The sequence below is a fragment of the Equus asinus genome, chromosome 2 (assembly GCF_041296235.1).
Source record: "Equus asinus isolate D_3611 breed Donkey chromosome 2, EquAss-T2T_v2, whole genome shotgun sequence".
NCBI lineage: Eukaryota > Metazoa > Chordata > Mammalia > Perissodactyla > Equidae > Equus > Equus asinus.
Window position 1 is genome coordinate 115310876 of NC_091791.1, and position 23935 is coordinate 115334810.

Sequence of the window (23935 nt, forward strand, 5' to 3'; positions counted from 1 at the left end):
CCCCAGTGTGCAGCAGGGTGCACAGCCCACGACGGATGCTCACATCACCTGCTTGAGAGCGAGGTGCAGCCTGGGACCCCATCGCAGCCTCTGAGGAAGCTCTTACTTTCATTGACAGACACACGTCTCTCCTCCACAGAAAAACGTTCGCAAAACAAATCCACGATAAAATACTTTTATCCTCCATGCTCCCCGCTGTCGTTCTCTCACATTACAACCTTGGGCAAATACTGTAAGGAAAATCCTATTCGGTTTTCATTCCAATAGGAAGTGTCATGACCGTTTTAAAAAGGAGAGAAGCCCTTTCACTCGTACTGTGAACTGCATCTCACCTGATTGGAAAAACCCTTTTTCTTAATTGGTACAAATGGATGCCTGATGGAACCCTCTTCCTCTGGACCATAAAGTTTTTCTTAGATGATATTTCACCAGGAACGCAGGCGCGGGCAAATAAGTGGACCAGCCAATGCTTTACAAACATGTTAATTTTATTGAGTAGGCATCAAAGCTTCTCTCTGTGTCAAGTAATGGAGAAGCCGTGTCACACGGATTACAGAGCTATTTTTACTTTTTGAAATAATCTTTCCTAAAAGAAAGAAATGAAATACAGTTCTTCTATAAAAAGTGCAGTAGTCATTATTGGAAGTTTTCCAAAATGAAAGCAGGATTTACTACATATTGCAAAAATTGGTTTAGTGCTTTAATACTTTACAAAGTAACAACCCAACCACCAAAGACAGCTCTCACGAGGGTTCCTTCTCCAGGAATGGACTAGATGGAAAAGAACATTTGCATTGAATCAGAACGAGCACTCTCAGGTCGCAAAGGGCTCGGGACAGCTGGGTCAAAGTAAAGGGGTTGGGGTTTATGACAGTGTTTTCCTTTGTCCACAGTAATCAAGGAAATCATGGAAACAAAGCAACGTATTTCATCCAAAAATCGTCCAAATGAACCAAAAAAGAAAAAAGAAAGGAAAAGAAACTGAGGCCAAATGCATGTTTAAAGGAACAAAGCAAAACACTTCAACAACCCTCAGTCAAAGCGAGGCCAACTTATTGAAGACGATGGTGAGTAGGGTTCCAGCCCAGCCGCCGAGGCTGCGCAGCCTCAGGGAGCTGCCTGCACCTCCGACAGCTCCTGACTGCGGAGGACCTGGCCTCCCTCCTGTGCTGAGTGACCACCGGCTCCGTCAGAGGTGGCGGTTTGCCTTGTGTCCTGGGCTCCAGGCCACGGCTGATCTCCAACCACACTCATGGTTGTTTTAATAGTTTTGGTCACAAGTTAGTGGAGACAAGCTGCCCCACTCTCCCACCTGCCAAATAGTAATTCCAAATCAGGTGTTTGGATTCCATTCCATACCAGCAGGAAGAACGTGTGTGAAGAACTGGACAGGCCTTGAAGCACCTGCATGGAACGAGGTTTGCAGGGGCCCTGGGGGCGGGCCCTGGGAAAGCCCGCTTCTCTCTGAGTACTGGCAGGAGCATGCCCCCAGCCTGTTAGGGCAGCCATGAAAGGGACGCTGTTGATTTGGCAATTCAAGCAAAGAGACACTGACGTCTGGGCCCACTTACTGTCTGCTGGGCAGCTACAGAGGGAGTGTTTCGAGGGAGAACTTACCGCCCCCTCTCCCTTGAGGGACCCTAAAATATGGCACCCAGAGAAATAACAGCAGAACCATGGAAGGGGGTTAAAGAGAAGCACAAAGCCTTTTAACCAGGCCACAGTAGGACGAAGCTCACATAAGAAGCTTGTAACAGTATTTTGCCAACAACTTTTAGAAGAAAATACATTTTGGCCAAAAGATCTAGAAGTAACTACCAAGGTCAGCTGGTTGTGAAAATCATCCCACTGGGGTAGGGAGTTCAGAGGAGGATCCATCCCCCTGCTGCTGGGTGAGGTCACCTGTCTGCGATGGAGGGCCACCACCCTGGGGCTGGGGCAGAGGCGGCCTGTGCTGTTTGGCTCTGCGTTGTCAAGGCTCTGTCCCTCCAATGCACCTGCCAGTGACTGAGCGGGAGACTAAGGCGGCCTTGGCTCTCCGGCCCTGCTGCTTCCAACTTTGTCAACGCAGTCACCCACGCCCATCCCTGTTAGTCTGTGTGACAAGCTCCACTTCCTCTGCAGGGCTGTTTTTGGTGACATGAGAACGGGTCCTTCTAGTAGTCAGGTTGACTCCTTTCCCTGGGCTGGGTCATCTACTGCTTCCGAGTTTATTCTAGGAAGGAAGGCCTATCACCTTGGAAACACCGTGAAGGCACAGCATTCTATGGACTGATTATAAGGGATTCTCTAGAATGGTCCAGGCCTATAATGACCTCATGGAGGGAGCATCCCTCACCTGACCACAGGAGCTGCCCTGTGGGAAACTGTCCCCACCTCAGCTTGTTCCAGAGAGCTCTCTGTAAACAGCTGAGCCTCACATCTGTGAGGGAGGGCCACACAGCAGGCGATTACAGAGACATGGAGGAACCTGCTGCAGTCAGGCTGATGTGCTCACTGCCAGATCTGGCCCTTGTGGACCCCAGGCTAGAGAAGAAGCCAGGCAGCTTTATCAGCTAAAATTCTCCAACTTTAGGGACAGTAGTAGAATCTGGATTTGATGAAGGCTGAAACTGATATTTTTAGGCTTCTTAATAGCTATCAAATTACTGATTTCGTTTCCTTTCTTCAACACATATCTATCTAGTGCCTACTATGTGTCAGGCACAGTTGTAGGCACTAGGAATACAGCAGTGAGCGAAACATACAAAAATTCCTGCCTGCATGGAATGCCTGCATAGAATGCAGACTTGGGGGTGTGGGGGGGATAAAAGGAATGAATGGATAATTCATGCAAATGTGAGCCACGTGGCTCGGGGGTGAGTGGGGAGAATGGTCCAGGTAGAAAGAATGGCACGTGCAAAGGCCCTAAGGCAGGGCTTTGTCACTGAGTCAGACTGGCCAATAGAGGAGAAGGTTAGAGAAGTACTGAGTGGGAGTGGTCTTTGTAAGAATTTGGCTGTTTCTTCATTTAAAGTAATCCTCTAGCATCTGTAGATATTCTCAAACAGCTGGTTTTGCTAACTTATCTTCATTAAATTCACAGGTTGCTTTGGTCTTAAGCAGATTCAGCCTTGCTCTTAAAACTAACTGGTACTCCTCTTCTCACATTAAAGAATTGATGTTGTATATATATATACTTGAGATGCTTTCTTGGAGGCATAAAGAAGTATAAGCAATGGGCATTTTGTATATACATAAGCATTTTGTATATACAAAATTAGGGTTGGTGGGATTCCTCCTTTTTTTGCAAAGATAAAACAGTAAAAATGCAAATTTCAACAAATTATTTTGTAAAATAACCAGAAGAGTACCATTGATAGGATTGTTTGGAGAGAACAGCTTCTGTGCGGTTCCTGTGGTTGTGTGTGAGTCAGTCAGCTGGGTCGAGAAGCATCTTCATACTGGACAGACGCCACACCCCGGTTATCCCTGAGGGGTCCATGTAGGCCATCTCCCTCTCTCTTCTCTCTGGGGGTGGAGTGGGGAGGTAGGACTGGCTGTTGGGAACAAAGCTACCTGCGTCACTGCTAACAGACCACTTCTCACACTGGTTGGAGCCATCATGAAAATCTTCCAAAGCGTTGCACCCTGGAAGTGCTCCATGCAGCCTGGGGGGCTCCTGGGGTGAGTAGGGGCTCCTGCACCAACACGCTTACATGCAGGTCTCTCTAGGATGAACCATTCCGGATCCATCCTGTGCCAAGTGGCAGCAATGTCAGAGACATGCTCTGTGTCGATGGAACCGGCACTGTGAGTGGACGTGGGGAATGGGGGTGGACATGACTGAAACAAGAAGGAGTGAGTGCCCCCTCACTGCCCTGGAAAGCCACCCCAAAACGGGCCAGTTCAAGCAGAAAAGAGGGTTTATAGTCAGGATTGAACAGGGAGGTGGTGCCCAGAGGTCTCCAGAGAGCCACCACTTTAAGGCTTTTTGGAAGGGGGTGTCTGCTCCCTGGCGCCAGGAGTGCCAGCCACCTCTGGGCCCTTTCCCCGTGTGCCTGCCCTCAGGTGACAGCAGAACCAGACTCTAACGAGAGGAGGGGTTGCCTCCGCAGCCCATGGGGGAGATGCTGGAGCGGCTGAGATCTGACAGGGCAGGGCTTGCTCAGCCACAGAAACACGTTTTCTTAGTTAGTAGAAGCATTGAAAGAAAGAAAAGGAAAAAACACTCGAGGAACTTAACTTGTCAAGTCCACACCATGATGAGGAAAAAGCAATCATGTCATAAAGAAAGAAACCCCCAATGTGCAGGAGACGCCCTCAGCTTTGACTCCAGTCTCTCCGTCAACATGAAAGACTCACACAGAACGGAACTTACAGACATGGGTTTGGCACAGCCTTTTTCTTTTCCTCTCCCACAAATTTCCCACCTCTGATAGGTCCAGCTCTTTCTTCCTTAACTTATGTAAAATATATTTTGATAGGCTGTTTATTTTTGCAAAGTAGAGTAGTTTGCAAAATAAGCCTGTGGAGGCTAATGGAGGGTGTGAGGGCTGGGTACCCATGGCCCCGCCCCAGAGATGCCGTGGGCGCTGCGTGATTTCTACACCCAGAGGTATGTACCCGGCGGCGTGGAGAGTCCTTTTGTCTTGAGTCACCAAATTCCTGACAGTAAGCTAGCAGAATTAATAAATTAAATCATTTTGGAAAACATCAGCTTTGTAAAGTAATAGATCCAAACTTTTCGGAACTCCACTTGAGCCACCGGCTGGTAACGGGTAAGAAAAAGTCCACAGTAACTTAGTGAATATGAAGTATTCATTTAAGAGGAAAGGTGTGGTACCAAAATCCATGAACAGAAAAAAAAAAATCAAGCTTTCAATGACAAAAGAAAAGACATTTACACATTCCCACTTTCAGAGGGGATTTGAACAAACAGCAAAAAGCATTTAAACCCCAAGAGCCCGCAGTGGGGCCGCTTCCCACCTAAAGTTACCCTTCCACGGAGACAACCCTGTGACAATATAAGGGCGCAAAATATTTCTCTGTGGCATATTCTGAAAATAATATAAAAATAATTTCTATAGTACAGTTTAAACTTGGCTTGTAAAATTTCAACGTAACAGCATAAAATCTACAAACAGAATACACTTAAAAACACCTTCCTTTCACAATATATTATTTTTTAAAAAATCATATACCCAGGTAATGCATGTGCAGGAAACATGAAGTAAATTACTGAAATAACTTCCACTGGGGTTTCAAAGTATCTGGGATCCTTTTGGAAACTTGCTGTGGCTTAGAGACATCTGACCTTCCCAGAAAGGAAAGTTTAGCCCGATCAGAGGGGAAGGCAGCTCATAGGCAGGGCTGGCCATGAAGCCCAAGTCCAGGAGGTGCACCCGGGTGGGGCTCTCAGCCTTTCTAGAACGGGAACTGGCCTTCTTCCTTTTCTCCAGTGCCCATAATCCCTTCCCTTCCCCTGCTTCACAAAGGGCCCCCAAGTCAGAGAAGGACTTTAGGGGACCTCTCGGCCCACAGGTAAACAACATAGCAGTTTCTAAGAGTTCCCGTCCAGCCTGATAAGCTAATTTGGTCCGGGAGCTCTCTGGCCAGGGACCAGGTCTAAAGGGCTCTTCTGAACAACATGGAGCATACTGTTGGTGACTGGACTAGTAAATGTAATATAATAGTAGGCTCTCTCACATTTTTAACACTGTTTATAGGAAGGATGGATCCAGATCTCTCTCAAAAGGAATCAGCTATTTGTAAACGATGTGGACTGAATCGTATCGGGTCAGGTGGGAGCACCCACAGGTGCCCTGGCATGTTGAGCTGCCTCGTGACCACGCTGAGAAGGGGTCTTCCACGTAGCAGGAGCAACCGCTGTGGTGGCCCGTGGCTGGATCTCAGGCTCTTAATCATGGAACATCTGTCAGATGGGGGTGGGGCAGGGGTGGCTTTGAAATTCAAGGAGATAGAGCATGTCACCATTTTTTGATAATACCTGTGAATTACACTGCCCGGTTTTGAAGGTTTTCCTCTGGTATACAATGGATGTTTTTATTCTCAGTTTGCCTTTTTTTTAAGAGAAAGATAGAATATTTGCATAGGCAGTTTTGGAATTTCTGGTTAGCTGTAATAACATTAAAAAATTAAAAACCAACATGAATTTACTTTATGCCTCTTTGACTTCTTGTGTGTATGAGTTTGGTTTCTGAATGCACAGGTAAGCATTTTCAAGGTTGGCTGTCTCAACCTTCTATGAGTGAGGAGCGAGAGCAGGAGCTGGCGTCTAACTGCGAAGCAACACTTCCTGTGACCTCACAGCTTCGGATGGCAAAGCAGTCGCTCAGCACGACATGAAGAATCAGTCCAAAAGCTGCCACAGACCCTCTCGATGAGAGATTTTTAAAAACTACTTTTTGTTGTTGTTGTTCTGAGTAACAAAAGAAACCCCAGTAATATAAGGGATGTGAATGTTAGTAATAACCACACATTGAAAGTATTGTTCAGCATGAAAAGTAAAACTTTCAAAAAATTTCTTAAAGATTCTATTTAATAAATAATTTTAAGGAACCACTTATGCAAAACTTGAATAAATTAGTGAAAACTCCACGTGCTGTGGAATAATTAAAAATAAAAAGGAATTACTCACAGGAGATATACTCAAATTAGTTTATTATAATTCTTCAAACAAGTAAAAAAAAATCCCATTCCCTTATTATTTTTTTTGCTGCTCTTTATGTCAGGGGGAAAAGCATCCTTTCTGGAGGAGAAGCTGGCTCCAGTGACGAGATGGTCTACCTCCTGCCTTTTCTGAGGACCCACTCACAGCAAAGCTGCACCCTTTCTCCTTTCTTTGTTTCTTTCTTAGGATTATTACAGGCTATGCTAAGGCTCTCACAGGCTTTAAAGTATTCTTTTGCTAGTGAGGATTTTACCCACCTTATCCGTATTTCTTGGAAACAAAGATCTCTCCATAGTGAGGCAGGTTTAACTCCTCAGTGTCCTCGACCAAGAACGGTACTCTCCAGAGGTAATCTTGGAAGGAAGAGGCTGCATATTGCTGCTCAAACAGGGTAGCTAAGGACACATTATTTTTTTTCCTCAAGAAATGTAGGAGGCACCAAAAAAGGGACCGGTTGGGGATGGGGCTGCCCCCTCAATGTGTTATGGAGCCACAGGCAGGGCTGTCCCTGCCCTGGGGGGGACCCCAATGGGAGTGGCACCCCTTTACCGGCTGAACCCAGACAGATGCAGGTGGAGGTGGGGGTGGGCTTCCTTCCCGGCTTCCCTCAGCCCCTTCTCTTTGGAAAGAGGCACAGGTCCGGTTTCAAAGCAGCCTAGTGGGGGCTTACACAGTGACCAAAGGGTCAATTCCTCGCCTCTCTCCTGGGGCACTGATGTCCACTTCCTAGGGGCCCTCTGACCACAGTACACTGTGGAAGTGTCTTCAAAGGAGACACGTGAGCAGGCTGTCATCTTCGCTCATATATGGGCAACTCCAAATAGTGAGTTCAGATCTTGCTTTTTTGGACCCAAGGTGTCATTGGAAAGCTCCTGTCACCTGAGCTCCCCTGCACCTGGATTGATCCCTACACCTCATCGTGCCCTGCGAGGTAGGTGGTCCGGTGCCCATCCTGCGGACGCCTGCAGCTCTGATGGCAGTGTGAGTGTTGCTCAGCCGGGGGCTGTGGGAGAAGGTTTTGCTCATGAGATGGAGCTGTGTATTCCTAAGAGGCCACAGTGACCACCACGGCGTCAGCGGCAGAGTGCCTCCCCTCCTCCAAAGGCGGGGGAGGGGAAGCCCGTGGGAGCCGGCAGCAGAGCCGCCACCGCAGTCCTGGGCGGCCGCGTTTGCTTCTCAACCCAGGGTGGTACCGATTGCACACATGTGACGCTACATGGAAGAGGTCAGTCGCTAGATTCGGGGGAAAAAACAAAAACAAAACAAAAAGAAAGGAAAAGAAAAGAAAAAGCATGTAGAACACTCCCTTCTAAAAACAAAGGGCTGCAAATTTCTTTATTTCTCTTATTGAGGAACAAAAATACTCTTGCAATGGCTATTGAGTTTCCACAGGTACGAGGCAGATGCTAGCTAGCACACCCACTTCCAACAGTATGACTTGTTTCCTATCCGTCTACTACCTGAGAGGCGTCAGTGTAGGTTCAGGCACCATTAGGAACGTTTGACCAAACACGTACACAGCACTGACAGAGAAGTCGCCGGCCTTCCGGGTGACCAGGGCATGTAAAAAAGACACCGACAGGATGGAAAAGAACCCCTGCAGGGTCACCGCTCGCGCCGGCGCGCTCACGGCCGGGCCCCGCGTGCCTCGCGCCGCCGCCGCAGCTCCTCGCGGTAGCAGTACGAGCAGAAGTGCTCGGTCTCGGCGCGCCCGTAGAACGCGCAGTTCTCGCGCTGGCAGCGCCGCTGCGCCGGCCCCGCGCCGCCGCGGCCGCCCTCACCGTTCGAGCGGGCGGCCGGCGCGTCGGCGTCGGCGAACTCCAGGCCGTCGCGCGCGGCGCCGAAGCCGTTGGTGTAGGTCTGCGACTTGTGCTCCGTCGCGCCCGCCGCGCCCGCCGCGCCGGGCAGGGCGCCCGGGACGGCGCGCGCCAGCGACTCGACCGTGTTGACGGTGCGCAGGGCGGCGGCGCGCGCGGGGCTGTAGCTCTGCGACGACAGCGAGCGGTTCTGCTGCGGGTACGTGGCGCACGGCCGCAGCGCGCCCACGGCCGGCGCGCACGCCTCGTCCCGCGCGCCCGCCGCCTGCACGTGGATGACGCTCTGGCGAGCCGGTGCCGGCGGGCTGCGGCCGGGCACCGGTCCGCTTTGGCCCGCGCGCCGCGCGCCGCCGCTGGGGCCCGGGGAGGCCGCGCCGCCCGCCGCCGCCCGCGCCGCCCGCGGCCCCGCCGCCGGCCCGGGACTCGGGCGCTCCTTGAGCTTGAGCACCAGCTGCGTGGGCGGCCCGGCCGGCGGGCCCGGCGAGGCGCGCTCGGGGCCCGGCGCGCCCTCGGCCTCCGGCCTGCGCGGCGGCCGCTTGGCCGTGGAGGCGGCGGCGGCGGCGGCGGCATCGCGGCGCCGCTGCTCCTGCTCGGCGCTGAAGCGCTCCTGCGCGCTGGTCAGGTAGTAGCCGATCATCTCCTCGTGGAACTGGTGCCGGTGGCTGGTGAGCAGCAGGCCGGCGAAGATGAACTTGCGCTCGCCCTGCATGGCGGCGCGCAGGATGTTGAGGCTCAGCTTCACGTCCGTGCTGTACTTCCAGGCGTCGCCCCGCGGCCCGCCGCCCTTCTCGGCCGGCGACGCGCCCGCCGCCTTGTCCGTGGGCGACGGCGTGGTCTTCTCCGAGGGCGACGTGCTCGCCGACGCGCCCGACTCCTCCTTGCTGCCCTTGCGCGACTTGGCCTTCTTCTCCTTGCCGCGCTCGGGCCCGTCGCCGTTCTTGCCGTTGGCGGAGTTGGCGCGGCCCATCTTGCCGTGCACCAGGCCGCCAAGGCCGCCCATGTTTTTCTTCAGCTTGATGCCCAGCGTCTTGCTGAAGCTGCCCAGCTTGTTGGCCACAGAGTCCGCGCGGGTCTTGTCCTTTTCCTTGCGCTGCTTCTCCTTCTCCTTGTCCTTGCCGTTCTTGCCATTATTGCTGTTGGAATTGCTGCACACCGAGTCGCGGTCCGAGTCCATCGAGTCGGCCAGGGACTGCACATCCTCCCCCGCGGAGGCTGTTGGGGACTCCGGCTGCGCCAGAGGGGCCTGTAGGGGGAGAGAAAGGGCGGGGAAGGAAGGAGGTAAGAGTTGTCTCTACGTGGGAAAGACGGAACAGACCCTGTCTCCCATCCCCCTACGTGGTGCTAGGTTGGGGCCCTCAAGCCTCAGCGCCCCAGTCCTCATTCCCTTCTTGGTGAACTTAGGTTGCTGCTAGCCTGGAAACCTGAGAGGAGGAGTATGGGCAAAGTGCAGATACCCACCTGGCTTTGGGCCCCAGAGCCTCCGCTCATTTTAGAATTACCATGGCCGGACTCTGGCCGTCTGGCCCCAGCAAGGCTGCTGCCTGACCAGACACAGGTCCCAGGCTGGCCTCTTTGTAGAGGTAGAGCTCTTCAGGTGAGCTTGACACTTCACCTGCACGTGTAGGGTCTTTCTCCTACAAAGTGTCTCACCTATTCACTCCAGGCATCTGCCCTCAGAACGTCATTCTGTGGGTCTTGGAACAAACACTTCCTCAATTCAGCAATGACCAGTGACTTTACTTACCGGTTCCTTTCTCAGATTGGCAGTGTTGATTGCAAAATTGAGAACGATTCTGAAATGGGACCTGAGCTCAGCAAGAAAGATGGTACCATTCCCAGAAAAGGGCTCCTGGGTTCGGGGACGGGAGGATGTGGGGACGGAGCATCTCTGTGAGCACCTTGGAGGAGGCCCACTGTCAGCCAGTCAGCAGGGCAAGGACATACTGGAACGCAGCCAGGACCAGTGCCTAGGCTAGCTGGAGAGGCTGAGAAAGGAGATGGGAGGGTGCAGAGGACCGACAGCACCCATTTCTGCTTTGTGGAGGCTGCTTCCTGGGGGAGGAGAGAAAATTCTGACAGAGCATCACTGGGCCGTCACACCAGCAGCTGGGTCTGGCAGGAACTGGTGCTCATGCCTGAAGGGGTTTTCCTAGCCTTTAGAGGAGGAGCCTGAAAGAGGACCTGTTGGTCCCCAACTTTATTTTTGTTCCTCCCTCCCCAAAGCAGGTCCCAGAGGGGTGAACCTCCTGCAACCAGGCCACCCAGAAGCAAGGGTGAGTGGCACCATCCCTCACCACCTTACAGTCTGAAATCCCTTCCTTCCCCTTCCCACCCTGTCCTGGGTCTGGAAGGAGCCAGTGATCTCAAACCCGTTAGCTGGGGACATGAAAAGGTAGAAGTTCAGGGACAGCCCAGGGAAGGGGGTATGCTTGGTACTGCCGGTTAGTGGGAGTGCAGTGAGCCAGGAGCCCTGGCTCAAGTGCTCTTGGGCTGGAGGAGCTCTTGCCAGGGCTGTCTGCTCAGGGCTCTGCATCTGATGTGGAGGCCACCAAGGCCTGATGGGGGGCCTGCTCATTGCAGGGCAGAGCTATGTTCTAGCCCAAGAGCTTCCTGATACTAGACCTATAGCTGCTTGCCTTCACACCCCAGCCACACGGTGGCATGCTCCAGACAGTTGAGGCAGGTCAGTGTGGAGGCTAAGAGGCAGGACTTGGGAGCCAGAATGACTCCGACTGGCACTTGTGTCATCAGTAAAATGGCGTGTCACTACTTGCCTGGTGCAGCCCTATGAAGACTACAAGTCCAGGCAGAAGGATGAGAGCAGTCTCAGCAGTGCCCATGCATCCCGGGTACTGACTGTGTGCCAGGCACCATCCTACTTGCTTTTCTCATGTCACTCCTTTAATGGGCCTTCTGAGCCCCACTTCATGACTGAGTAAACTGATGTCTGTGGAGGACCAATGATTTGTAAACCTTTTTTTATTTTTATAAATCCCTTTCCCTGGGAGTTCACTACTGAGATCACATAAACATGCATCAGTCAGATACTTAGAGTGATCCCTCTCAGCACCTGGAAGCAGGGACAGCACAGACCCTCCCTCTCCCGCCCTCCAGCAGGGGAGGGAAGGAGGGGGCACTGAGGAATATCGCTCTAGGTTCTCTGGCTTTTCCAAAGACCCACACACAATTTTTAATTAATTCCGCTCCACGGCTGCACATCATGTTCCCATCTCAGTGAGAGTTTTGTGTTGTGACTTGCCTCCGGTTTGTTATTCTGCGTGGGCGGGTTTATTCCTCTCCTAGAGAAAATAAGGGGACCAAAAATTCCCCTAGCTGGAGTGCGCCTATGTACAGACACGCAAGGACACCCCCCCACCAGGGAAATTCAAGCTACTTCAAGCCAGAGCCAGGGGGGCAGGGCTGCGTGCACAGCTGGGACGCAGGCATGGGGGCTCCCGGGCTTCCGGGCTTCCGGCGTGGCTGGACAGGGGTGGGCGAGCTCCGCCCCGGGCACCCCGTTTGGGAGGATGCTCCGCAGCCCACCCCGCGCCTGGTGAACCGCTGCCATGGCCCCGCCAGCCGGTCGGGTTCCGGCGCACGCCTAGCTCACCCGGGTCTCGGAGGGGATCCGGATCCACGTCACATTCATGTAGCTGTGCAGAAGGTTCAGCTTGGCTTCTAGCGACAGGATCAGGCTGGCGAGAGAGGAACACCAAGTGAAACCGGCCCCAGCTGGCCCGCATTGGCCCGCGCGCACCCGGCTGCCCGCCCGCAGTCAAGCCAGCTGTCCCAGAGAAGCAGGGGCGGCCCAGCTCCTCTGGAAGCCGACACAGCCCGCCCTGTAGGACCCTGGGAGAGGGGGCTTAGCGGGGAGGTCTTACTGGGCTAGCCGGGCGTTATCATTGTCGTCTTTCCCCCACTCCCAGTCCTTGCCGGGGTCCACGGCAAAGTGCAGAGGCAGCAGCTTGTGCTCCGAATCCGTCAGGGGGATCACGGCTGGAACAGAAGAGACAGAGACAGTGCCAGTTGGCCCTGGGTGGGCCAGGAGGCTCAAAGCCCCGGCATCCCGCAGGGAGGATAGGAAAGGGAATTCCAAGACCAGGTGTCTCTGCGATTAAAGAAATGGAATGGAGATATATACACAGAACATCTGTGCCAGCAGAAGCATTAAGACCATAGGTTTCAAAACACTACTGATAATTTTTAAAATGTCATATTTATTGTGGACATTGAAGAGCAGTTGGAGACATCACCTGGACTCTGTGAAAGATTTGGGTCTGTTAGAAGGCAGGTACCCCTCTGGGCAGCAGATGAAAAAGCTATCACTGCTTCTGCTATTTCTGAGGAAGGACCCATTGAGCTCAGCACACTGTGCAAGGTCACTTCGCAGGTGGCCTGGGGCCAGGCCCTCCCCTCTCCTCCCACAGCAGGGCTGAGTGTGCAGGTCAGGTGAGTGAGGGCTGCTTGCTCACCTGATCCTTTGTGGTTTTCATTCAACAAGTCTGTATCAGTGCAGGGCCCATGGAGCCGGGGCGCCTGCCCACGGGAGCTCACATCCTGTGCTGGGATAGGATAAGCAGGCAGCAAACACCTCGGCATGTCAGGGAGTGATTAGTGCCCTGGCTGAAGCGAGAGATGGGTGCCTTTCTAGGGTGGGTGGGGATCCTGTGAGGAGGTGACATGTAGGTGGAGACGGCATTGAGGAGAGACAAGCCCCTCATTTCACTGAGGGACTGACTCATCACAAACCCTCAAGAGTGAAACCCACCCCCAGGGGCGGTCCCAGCCCACCCGAGAGAGGCTGGGGCGGAGTGGGTTGTTTACAGGTTTGTCTGGGATCTGCTGGGAGCTTCTGAGCTACCTCAGCACCCAGTGAGAACAGCTCCCTTTTTGACACAGCTGACTCCTGTTGTCAGGGAGGAGAAGCAGGAGGAAGGGGAGGCAGTGTCCCTGATTCTGCCTTCTGAGAGGCAGTCTCTCCATGGGGGCTGCACTTATCTCCTTTTGGGCCCCACTCAGAGTCACATCCCAGCAGGAGCAGAGCCAGGGGCTCCGGTCAGGCCAGCTGCTTTGTTTGCTGGAGCCCAGCTTCCTGGTGTCATCGTGTCTGTGGCTGGCTGGTGGGGAGAGAAAGGCATGCTGCATGAGAAGCTGGCTGCCCAAATGCTGGGGACGGCCACATGTGAGTGCAGGGCATGGACCTGGTGCACCCTCAAGAGTTAAACTCAGACTGTGCTGGGGCCTCCAACAGGGGCTCTTGACTCCACTGTCCCACCATCCTCAGAGGCAGATGTGGCTGGGCTCCTCTTATAGATGGGGAAGTGGGCTGAGAGCTGACAGCTGTGGGGCAGGAGGGCCCCCTATTTCAGGCCCATTCCTTGCCTCACTCCAATGCAAATCACCGCATAGAACAGGAGTGCCTCTCTCCTGCTCCTACCCTGGCGGCCAGATGGTGCCTGGCCCTGATGGAGGCACGCGGTGCTTCTCACAGGCTGCTTTCCTTTGGCACCAACAGCCTTTTCTCCAGACTGCTGAGGGCCTTGCTCCTGTCCGGGGTCTGCCTCCTTCTTACTCCCCCACCTGTAGGTGCTGGCCATAAACTGGGTGTCCTTTCCCCATGATTCATGGCAAGGGTGCCACAGCAAGAACAAAAGGACAAATAATAAAATCTAAGATTGAATACCATTAATTGTTGATTTTCTAATGAGAAATTGTAAAAATTGACTCAATGCTGCCCTCCAGTGTTGCTGAAGAGAAAATGTGGGCACAAATAATCCTCCTCCCATAAAAGGGAAACACAGCTTTGCTCCAGGTCTTTCACTTTTAATCTGGCTGGAGACTGGGCAGCACCGTGCTCTGCTTTGGGAGGTCAGGGGCAGCTCCGTCTGCCTTGGCCGAAAGCCACTGGGTTCTGACTTGACGTGGCCATGACACACAGGCCGCCCTTCTGGGGCCAAGCTGTGGGGTAGACACACCCAGGGAGGGCTGCAGGGCTGGCTCAGGACAGGCCTCCTTTGGGCTGTGCCCAGGAGCTTGTGCCATAGTTCCATGAGTCACTGTGCCAACAGAGGGTTGGCCCGGTTTCCCACAGAGAGGGTGGGGGCGGGGCAGTGGAGGCTCCCTCCATAGCTCCTTGTAGTGCTTGGTACAAGTGCCAGTTCCAGGCCCCCATACAGATGGCCCAGCTGGAGTGTCCAGGAAAAGGACTCAAGGACTATATTTTAAATAAGCATCCCCAGTGGTTCTTAAAATCAGGCAAACCTGGAAAATACTGTTCTAGAACAATAATCTGTTAGAAGCAGTTTCTGTGGTTGCAGCTTGGGCAGTTTCGGGTCTGGCTGTCCATTCCCTTCCCCTTCCCAGAGGGCTACTGTGGGGAGGCATCTGCCCAGACCAGCTATGTTCCCCAGCCCCTAGCATTAGGAGGGAACAGGTGCCTAGTTGCACCTGTGGGACACGAGCAGAAGCACTGTGGGAAGTGCTGGGCGATGTGGTTAGGGTGGGCAGGCCTCCTCTCCCACACTCCTCCTCATCCTGGTGCCTGCTGAAGATGGTGGGGCTACAGGATGGCAAGAAAGGGCTCCTGACTACCCACTTGGAGAGGATCTGCCTGCCAATCAGGAGCACCTGTTTTAGACTTCATTTGCATGAGAACCAAACTTCTATTGTGTTAAGCCACTATGATTCGGCTTATTTGCTTCAGATAAGCCAACTAAAGTAGGAAAGCTCCACTCCCCACTCAGCCTCATCTCCCTACCCACAGGGCTCCTGGGATTCCTACCCTTGACAGCTGGGCTGGAACTGACTCCCTGGGCTGCCCTTGCTCCGCTGCACAGAAGATTGAATCACCTGAAGGTGCTAGAGCTTGCCCACCCAGCAGGGGCCTGGCAGCCTGGATCTTGGTGGGTGGGGTGAAGGCCAGGTCCTGAGAGGCTCTAGGGGCTGAAGGAAGGCATGTTCTCTGCAGAGGGGACAGCTGTGGCCTGTGAGTGAAGGGTGGGACCACAGGGCCGGAGAGCCTGACCCAGAGCTGCACAGGCCAGGGAGGCCTTGAGCACAGGCCCTCTGTGAGCATCAGGAATTGTGGATGCCTCTGCCTCTCACTTTACACATTTACTTTTCCCTGTTGGAAACCTGCCTCCCCCAGTGAGCGCTGCAGTGATGCGGCTGCTTGCCCTCTGGTGGCCAATATTAAGAACAGCAAATGCTTTTCAAAATAGGCCTGCAAACTTTTTTTTCTTTGAAAAAGTTCTCTCTTATCTTTTAATCTATAAACATATAGGCACCATCTCAAACTAACCTGGACATATTTTCAGTACTTATTTTCCAGAAAAGAATGAAGACTTCTGGTTTCTGTTTGGGATGTTAAAAGCTGGAAGAGCAACGTCCCACCGTTATAACAATGACAAACCAGACAAACTGCAGATTCACAACTGTCCTTTAAACCGTCAGAGAGCTGAAGTCACAGGGCAACTGGCTAGTCCAAAATCTAAGGAAAGACAGGTGTCTCTGAGGAGAGATGACATGAGTTCAAAGGGGCAGCCCCAGCTGGACCCCACTAAGAAGAATTCAGCTAAAATTGTTAACAAATTGGTAAAAGAAGTGCGAGCCTAGTGAAAAAATATGGAACTCTGGGGGCCATATTATAAGGGAAATTCACATGCACTTGCAGGCCCCCTCCATGGGACCTAACCTGGTGCTCACAAAAAGACTGGCAAAAATTTGGAGAAAGTGCCCTGCACAGACCTTTCCCATCTATCCTAAGGAAGAAATTGCAGAGGGCAGGGCACACACTCTTGGCCTCAGGGCACTGGGGTCTTTCCCCAATACAGCTTGGGGTAGAGGGAGGAAATAGGGAATAAATTTCTTTCCCCTGGGGGAGGGGCAGGAATATGTGCTGAGCCCAGAAGGACAGCTGAGAGAGGTCACCCCTCCCCCCAGGTCCCGGGACACAGTGTCTGCCTAAGATAGAGGCTTAATTAGAATAATAGAAACATTGCTCTTCCTGGCTCCCCCCTCCCACACCCAGGCTAGCAAGCTGTGAGTAATGGCCATCTCCTGCTAGAAAAGGGACAAGAGTTTGGAGAGAGGACTTCGCCAAGGTGCAGCACAAAAGCTGCAGGGGACAGTGAGAAAAACCATCCCACCGTAAACACAAGATAGCACTAGAGGAGGGTGAAGACTGGGTGCACTAAGGGTAACCAGACAGCAACGAAACCAGAACACAGCTCAAGGCCCAGCTAGACTGATCCAAACCCCATGCCGAAGACCTGGCAAAAGGAAAGGTGTGCCTAGTTCCAGGAATCAAAACAATGTACCTTAGTCTTTATTGTCCTACTCAAGATGGCTGGCTTTCAACAAAGCTTTCAGCATAAGAAAAGACAAGAAAAAATTAACATATTGACAAGAGACAAAGCAGTTGACAGAACAAGACTCAGATATGACATGAGTGTTGAAGCTCTCAGATGTGGAATTTAAAATAACTGATTAATAAGTTGAAGACTCTATAGAAAAGGTAGATACCATTTGATGGTTTTGCTTTTATAGTTAATTTCAGCTGACAGAAGAAATCTAAAAGAAAGAGTCCAATGGAAATCCTAGAAATGAAAAAACACATTTAATAGAGATGAAGAATGACTTTGAGGGGTTGATCAGCAGACTTTACACGGCTGGGAAAAGAACCTGTGAACATCAACATAGGTCAATAGAAATTTCCCAAACTGAAAGACAAAGAGAAAAAAGAGGGTGGATAGAGCAAAACAGAACACCCCAGAGCTGTGGGGCAATATCAGATAGCCTAAGATCTGTGTAAGTGTAATCCCAGAAGGAAAAGAGAGAACAAAACACAAGAGATATTTAAACAAATAATGGCTGACATTATTTCTTAAATATTTTCAAAATGAATGACAAACCCCAACACAGATCCAAGAAAAAAAAAAAAGAGAGAGAGAGAGAACTCATTGTCTGCAGACCTGCACTAGGAAATGTTAAAGGAAATTCTTTAAGGGGAAGAAATATGATACCAGTAGAAACTTGGATTTACACGAAGAAATAAAAAGTGATGGAAACAGATTAAATGAATGTGAAAATAAAATTCATTCTTCCTTTTAATTACTTAAAGAGATAACTGATTGTCCACGGCAAAGAGAGCAGCAGTGTGTTATGTGTTTATAGCATATGTAAAAGTAAAATGCTTGATAATAATAGCACAAAAGAGGGAGGGAAGGATTGAGAATACATTGTCATTAGATCTTTATACAACACATGAAGTAGAATATTATTTGAAAATAGAATCTCATTAATTAAAGATGTTTATAGTAAATCCTGGGAAAATCACCAAACATTAAAAAGAGAGGTATAACAATAAGTCAATAGTGGAGATAAAATGGAACCATTAAAAAGCCCAATTAACCCAAAAGAGGACAGCAAAAGAGAAAAAGGAACAAAGAATAGATGGAACAAATAGAAAAGAACTAGCAAGAAGGCAGATTTTAATCCAACCATAACACTAATACCATTAAATATAAATGGTCAAAACATGCCAATTAAAAGACAAAATCGTCAGATTAGATATAAAAGCAAAACTCAAGTATATAATGACTACAAGAAATTCATTTTAACTACAAAGACATAGATTACAACATATTCGCTAATAAAGTAAAGCTGGAGTGGCTATGTTAATATCAGACAAAGTAGACTCCAGAACAAGGACTGCTACCAAAGATACAGAGGAACATTACATAATGATAAAGGGGTCAATTCTCCAAAAGGACATCACAGTCCTACAAGTGTGCCTGCTCCTAACAACAGAGCTCCAGAGCCCATGAAATAAATACTAACAGAGATGAAAGGAGAAACAGACAAATCCGTTATGGTTGGAGACTTTGCCACTTTTCTCTTAGTAATTGACAGAGCAAGTAGACAGAGAATCAGCAAGGATCTAGAAAACCTGAACATCACCACCAAAGAACAGGAACTAATTGACATTTATAGAACCCAACAACAGCAGAACACACATTCTTTTCGAGTACATGTGAAATATTCACCAAGATAGGACATATTCTTAGCCGACATTAGCAAATTTAAAAGAATAGAAATCATAAAAAGTTTGTCAGTGCTTAGGGGAAATTTTATAGCATTAAAATGCTTAAATTAGATAAGAACAGTCCCAAATTTCTACTCTAAATTTATGCCTTAAGAAACTAGAAAAAGAATAGCCAATTAAAGCAAGCCAGGAGAGAAGGAGGGAAATAATAAAGATAAAAGCAGAAATCAATGAAACTGAGAACAGAAAACAGTAGACAAAAATCAATGAAACCAAAAGCTGGTTCCTGGAAAGGATCCATAAAAAACACTGGATTATCCAATCACTTGCCCCTAAACCCATATTTTAAGAAGCTAGGAGAAATGGTAAACCAGGTTTTTAAATGATCTTAAGTTAATGTTCTTGCTAGACAATACCTGTTTACCATATTCTGAGCCCACATTTTAAACTTTTGAACTTGCCACTGTGAGATAATTATAGATTCACATGCAGTTGTAAGAAGTAATGCAGAGAGATCGTGTGTACTCATCTCCCAGGTGCCCCCAATGCTAACATCTTCCATAACTGGAGTACAGTGTCACAGCCAGGACATAGACCTTGGTACCCTCCACTAATTATATTCAGATTATTACAGGTTTTCCATGCACTCATCTGTGTGTATTTAGTTCTGTGCAATTTTATCACTCGTGGGTTTGTGTAATCCCCTCAATCAAGATACAGAACAGTTACATCACCCCAAGTGTCCCTTGTTCCACCCTTTCATAAACACGCCCACCTCCCTCCAGCACCCCCTCCCTGTCCCTAATCCCTGCCTACCACTGTGATGGTTAATTTTATATCAATTTGCCTGGGCTAAGGGATATCCAGATAGCCAGTAAAACATTATTTCTGGGTGTGTCTGTGAGGCATTTCCAGAAGAGATGAGCATTTGAATTGGTAGACTGAGTAAAGAAGACCCCCCTCACCAATGTGGGCAGGCATCACCCAATCTGTCGAGGGCTTGAATAGAACAAAAAGGAGGAGGAAGGAGGAATTTGCTCTCTTTCCTTGAGACATCCACCTTGCCCTGCACTTGGACGTCGTCGGTCCTGGTTCTCCAGCCTTTGGACTCAGACTGAATTACATCACCAGCTTTCCTGGGTCTTCAGCTTGTGGACGGCAGGTGGTGCGACTTCTCAGCCTCCATGATTATGTGAACCAATTCCTATAATAAATCTCCTCTTATATGTATATGTATGTATTCTATTGGTTTGGTTTCTCTGGAGATCCCTCACTAATAGAACCACTAATCTGTTCTCCATCTCTGTAATTTTGTCATTTCAAGGATACTACATAACTGGAATCATATGCAATCTTGGGATTGGCTTTTTTCATTCAGCATAATTCCCTTGAGATCCACCCGAGTAATTGCATGACTCATACTCATTCCTTTTTATTGCTGAGCAGGGTTCCATAGTACAGATGTACCACAGTTTGTTGAACCATTCGCCCAGGAAAGACATTTGGGTTGTTTCCGGTTTTTGGCTGTTACAAATAAAGCAGCTATAAACATTCATGTACAGGCTTTGGTGTGAACATAACTTTTCATTTCTCTGGGATAAATACCCAGGAGTACAGTTTCTGGGGCATATGGTAAGTGACGTTTAGTTTTATAAGCTGCCAAACTGTTTTCCAGAATGGCTGTACCATTTCACATTCCCACAGGCAATAAATGAGTCATCCCCTTACACCACATCCTCTCCAGCACTTGGTGTTGTCATTTTAAAAGATTTCAGTCATTCTGATAGGTATGCAGTGATATTTCATTGTTGTTCTAATGTTGACCATCTTTTCATGTGCTTATTTGCCCTCTGTATCTCCTCTTTGGTAAAATGTCTATGTCTTTTCCCATTTTCTATTTGGATTGTTTGGGGTTTTTTTACTGTTGAATTTTGAGAGTTCTTTGTATATTTTAGATACAAGTCCTTTGCCGACGAGTGGTTTTCAAATATTTTCTCACAGTCTATAGCTTCTCTTTTCTTCTTCTTTCTTTCTTTCTTTTTTTGCAGAGCAGAGGTCCAATTTATCAATTTTTTCTTTTTTGGATCATGCTCTTGTGCCATTTCTAAGAGCTCTTTGCCTAGCCCTAGGCTGTAGCTGTGCATTTTACATTTATCCTATGATTCATTTTGAGTTAATTTTTTGTATAAATGAGGTTTAAGTTTAGAGTCATTTTTTTTGTTTTTGCCTATGCATGTCCAATTGCATCATCACCATTTGTTGAAAAGACTATCCATCCTCCATTGAATTGATTCTGCTTCTCTGTCAAAAATCAGCTGAGTGTATCTGTGTGGGGTTATTTCTGGGTTCTCTATCTGTTCCAGTGATCTACGTGTCTGGCCCTCTGTCAGTACCAGGCACTATGTTAGGAGCTCTATGTTCATTACTTAGAATTCCTATACCCGTTACAGGATTCTTGTTCCCACGTTGCAGAAGAGGAAATGAAGCCTGAAGTACATAAGTCACTTGCCCAAGACACAGTTGGGTTGTGATTTAAACACAAGTCTGCCTTACTCTGCAATGTGCATTTTTTCCCCCACTGCTATGCCACACTGCCTTTCTCTGAATTATCTGAAATTAGTATACTGGGAACATCTAATCTCATTCATTTATTCAACATTTATTAAATGCCTCCCAGGAGTTTTGGTGCTGGAGACACAGGGATGAGAAAGAGAGGACATCTGGCCTCAAGATGTTCAGGATCTGGCCAATGAAGACCATGAACCCTCTGAAAGGTAGTCTTTGTTACCCCTCTTCTCTCCCTGCTCCTGACACCCACCACAGCCTTGGCACACCAGTGTCTCCTTAGCCTGATGCAGAGTCCCCGGTTGGGCAAGGACCTTGCGTCCTTGTGCCTCTGGGAAAAATCAGACTTGTTTAATGAGGATTTGCTTCATGAAACCTTGAGGTGCAAAGTAACGGAAGCCCTTTACCCTCCACTACTTCAAGGGAAGTGGCTAGTTCCTGCTTGAGAAGCTGCCTGTGGCTTCATGCTCCACATTGCTCACTGGGTTCCGATTTGGCAATGCTTTCTTTCCCATAGGCATTTTCCCCAGAAAAATGTCCTGAGCGGGAATTCTCTTAGTGGACCTCAGGTTATCAGGAAGCTGTCCATTTCCTCTGGACATACACGGTGCTTCCCAGGGATCCCTAAGGAGGCTGGGCTGGGTTGGGGCTGCCCCAGGCAGTTGCCTGCTCAGGCCCATGGTGATTGGTGCTTGGTGCACTGTGAGAGTGCCATGCTGTGCCTGTCCCCTCCTGTCTAGCATGGTCGCACTGCTGCTGTCATTATGCGATTCAAGTACTTACCACATTAAACCCATGAAAGAGAGTTGTGCTTTCTATGAAAATCAAGTGGATACCTTAGAGGGCAAGTCCAGCCAGGTGTAGGTACAAGGCACTGGCAGATCAAGGGTGGGCAGTGGGCATACGTGCCCCAGTGGGAGGGTTTTATCACCAATATTGTTTAGAATTTCAGGGCATGGTGATGATACACAGCAGACCAACTTTGAGTTAGTTTTACTGTTGCTTTAAAATTCTCTCTGGACAATGCGCCCCCTTATTGCCTGCCCTGGTCCTGGGCACTCCCACTGACCGGCCCTGGTACACCACTGTGTGCAGGAGGCAGCCCAGAGAGACTGGACATATTCACTGTGAAAGCCTGGGAGGCTGCATGGAGACTGCTTTGCTCGTGCCCAGGGCTTTGCTCCATTTGAAAGAAACCCAAAGTGAAACGGTGGTGGGAGCATAAGAGGAATGACCTCTGCAAAACAACAGACTGGAAAGATGCTTCCTCCAGGTGCCAGCAGAAAGGTGTCCAGTGCTCTTTACACGCACGCTCTACATGGAGTCCACTCCCACGGTCCCCAGCTGTCTGCGGAGTCGCTGCTGTCATTCTCTTCACCCGACAGAAGAGGAAATGGCGGCCCAGAGGCACTAAGCGTCCTGTCCAAAGTCATCCAGGCAGTTAGTTACCAAGCCAGGATTTTAACTCAGGCTGTCAGGTTTCAGAGTCCCCGTCCTTCACCCCTGAGCATACAACTGAGGAATAAAGGTACATGTGTGCTTAAAACAGTGCAGGTACATGTGCAACATTTATAAATATACCCCCCCCACACATATAACTCTGTGTGTGTGTATATATACACACACACACACACACATATTAACTTTTTGATTTACTGAGCACTTCTCTCTTATAGGCACCTTAATAATTTTGCAAAGAATTTCAGCTGGGTCAGTGTCTCCCTGAAGCCCGTTTGCCAATCCCAGTGTAAAACCTGTGAGCTGTCGCAGAAAGGAGCGCAGGACTGGGGTGCAGGTCACAGCCCCATGACTGTGGAGTGTGGGGTGGACAAGAGAAGGAGCAGGACTGGGAACCACCTCTGCCCCCCTTGTAGTAAACCTTAGGGTTTTGTGAAGGGCATAGTTAAAAATGTACAAGGAACTTTTTTGGAAAAGGTAAACTAGAAAGCAAGGTGTGATAAATACCCCTTCTAAGAGGTATTTTGCTATCGCAGAGGCCTCTGGAAAACGTCTTGGGAGAGGGAGGAATTTTTGAGGGCCATGGAGGGATAGCAGTCGCCACTGGCTGCCCACCCTTTGTCCTCACTAGCAGACCCCATGCCTCTGGGCTACAAGGGTGGGTCAGGGTGGCTCTAAGCCATTCACGGTTGACTCACCTTCCTCTTGCAAAGCCTGTGACAAAATCTGATCAGTGAGATGTAAGAGGAAGTCAGCTGGAGGATTCCTGGGAAAAAGAAACCCAAGGAAGGGACAGTCTCTCTACTGACCTCTTCATGTTTTGTGTGAGGATATGATGCTTGGAGCTACCACTGTCCTCCTGACCAATGAGGGACACCTACAGGACAAGAGGCAGCCAGTGGAGGAAAGCAGACAGGCAGAAAGGGCTCAGGCTTTTGATGACAGTGTCAAGTCACCGAATTAACCAACTGTTGACCACCCGATTTCTTGTTATGTAAGACTACAGCTCCCCCCCTCCCCCACCTTATTCTTTGTGTGATTTTGAGTTGTTTTCTCTGATGTGCAGCCTAAATTTTCCTGATATAGAATCTGGTTCCTACAATGTGGCATGTGGTGGAAGGAGGGACCCAGGGAGTGAGAATTCTACTGCTCTGGGGCGGCAAGTCTGTGCCTCTGTGAAGCGGGGGGCAAATGCTCCGGCAAATGGTCACCATTGTGTCTGCAGACACAGAGCCCTGCTTCCCAAGGCTGCAGGGCTAGGAAACACAGGACAAAAGCAGGGAGCTGTATATGTCGGCTATTGCTTGTAGCTTCCCGGCCATGAGTTACAAGAAAGATGAGCTCAGGCTGAAGGTGGCCTGTTAGAAGGCAGAGGAT

General features: G+C 49.8%; 1 protein-coding gene across 6 annotated transcripts in view; it reads right to left on the reverse strand.

The window, feature by feature from the left end:
* Positions 1 to 473: 473 nt before the first annotated feature.
* Positions 474 to 23935, reverse strand: part of OTUD7A (OTU deubiquitinase 7A) — a 392936-nt gene continuing 369474 nt past the window's right edge. For 5 of the 6 annotated variants that reach the window (XM_070496818.1, XM_044763182.2, XM_070496820.1 and 2 more), the window contains 3 exons: positions 12372 to 12486; positions 12101 to 12185; positions 474 to 9733 (listed from right to left, as the gene is read on the reverse strand). In XM_070496818.1, coding sequence (XP_070352919.1) covers positions 8300 to 9733; positions 12101 to 12185; positions 12372 to 12486 — 1634 coding nt within the window. In that variant the 3' untranslated portion in view covers positions 474 to 8299. Of the gene's footprint in view, positions 9734 to 12100; positions 12186 to 12371; positions 12487 to 13085; positions 13608 to 23935 lie in introns of those variants that run through there. The other variant, XM_070496823.1, reaches the window with a different exon arrangement.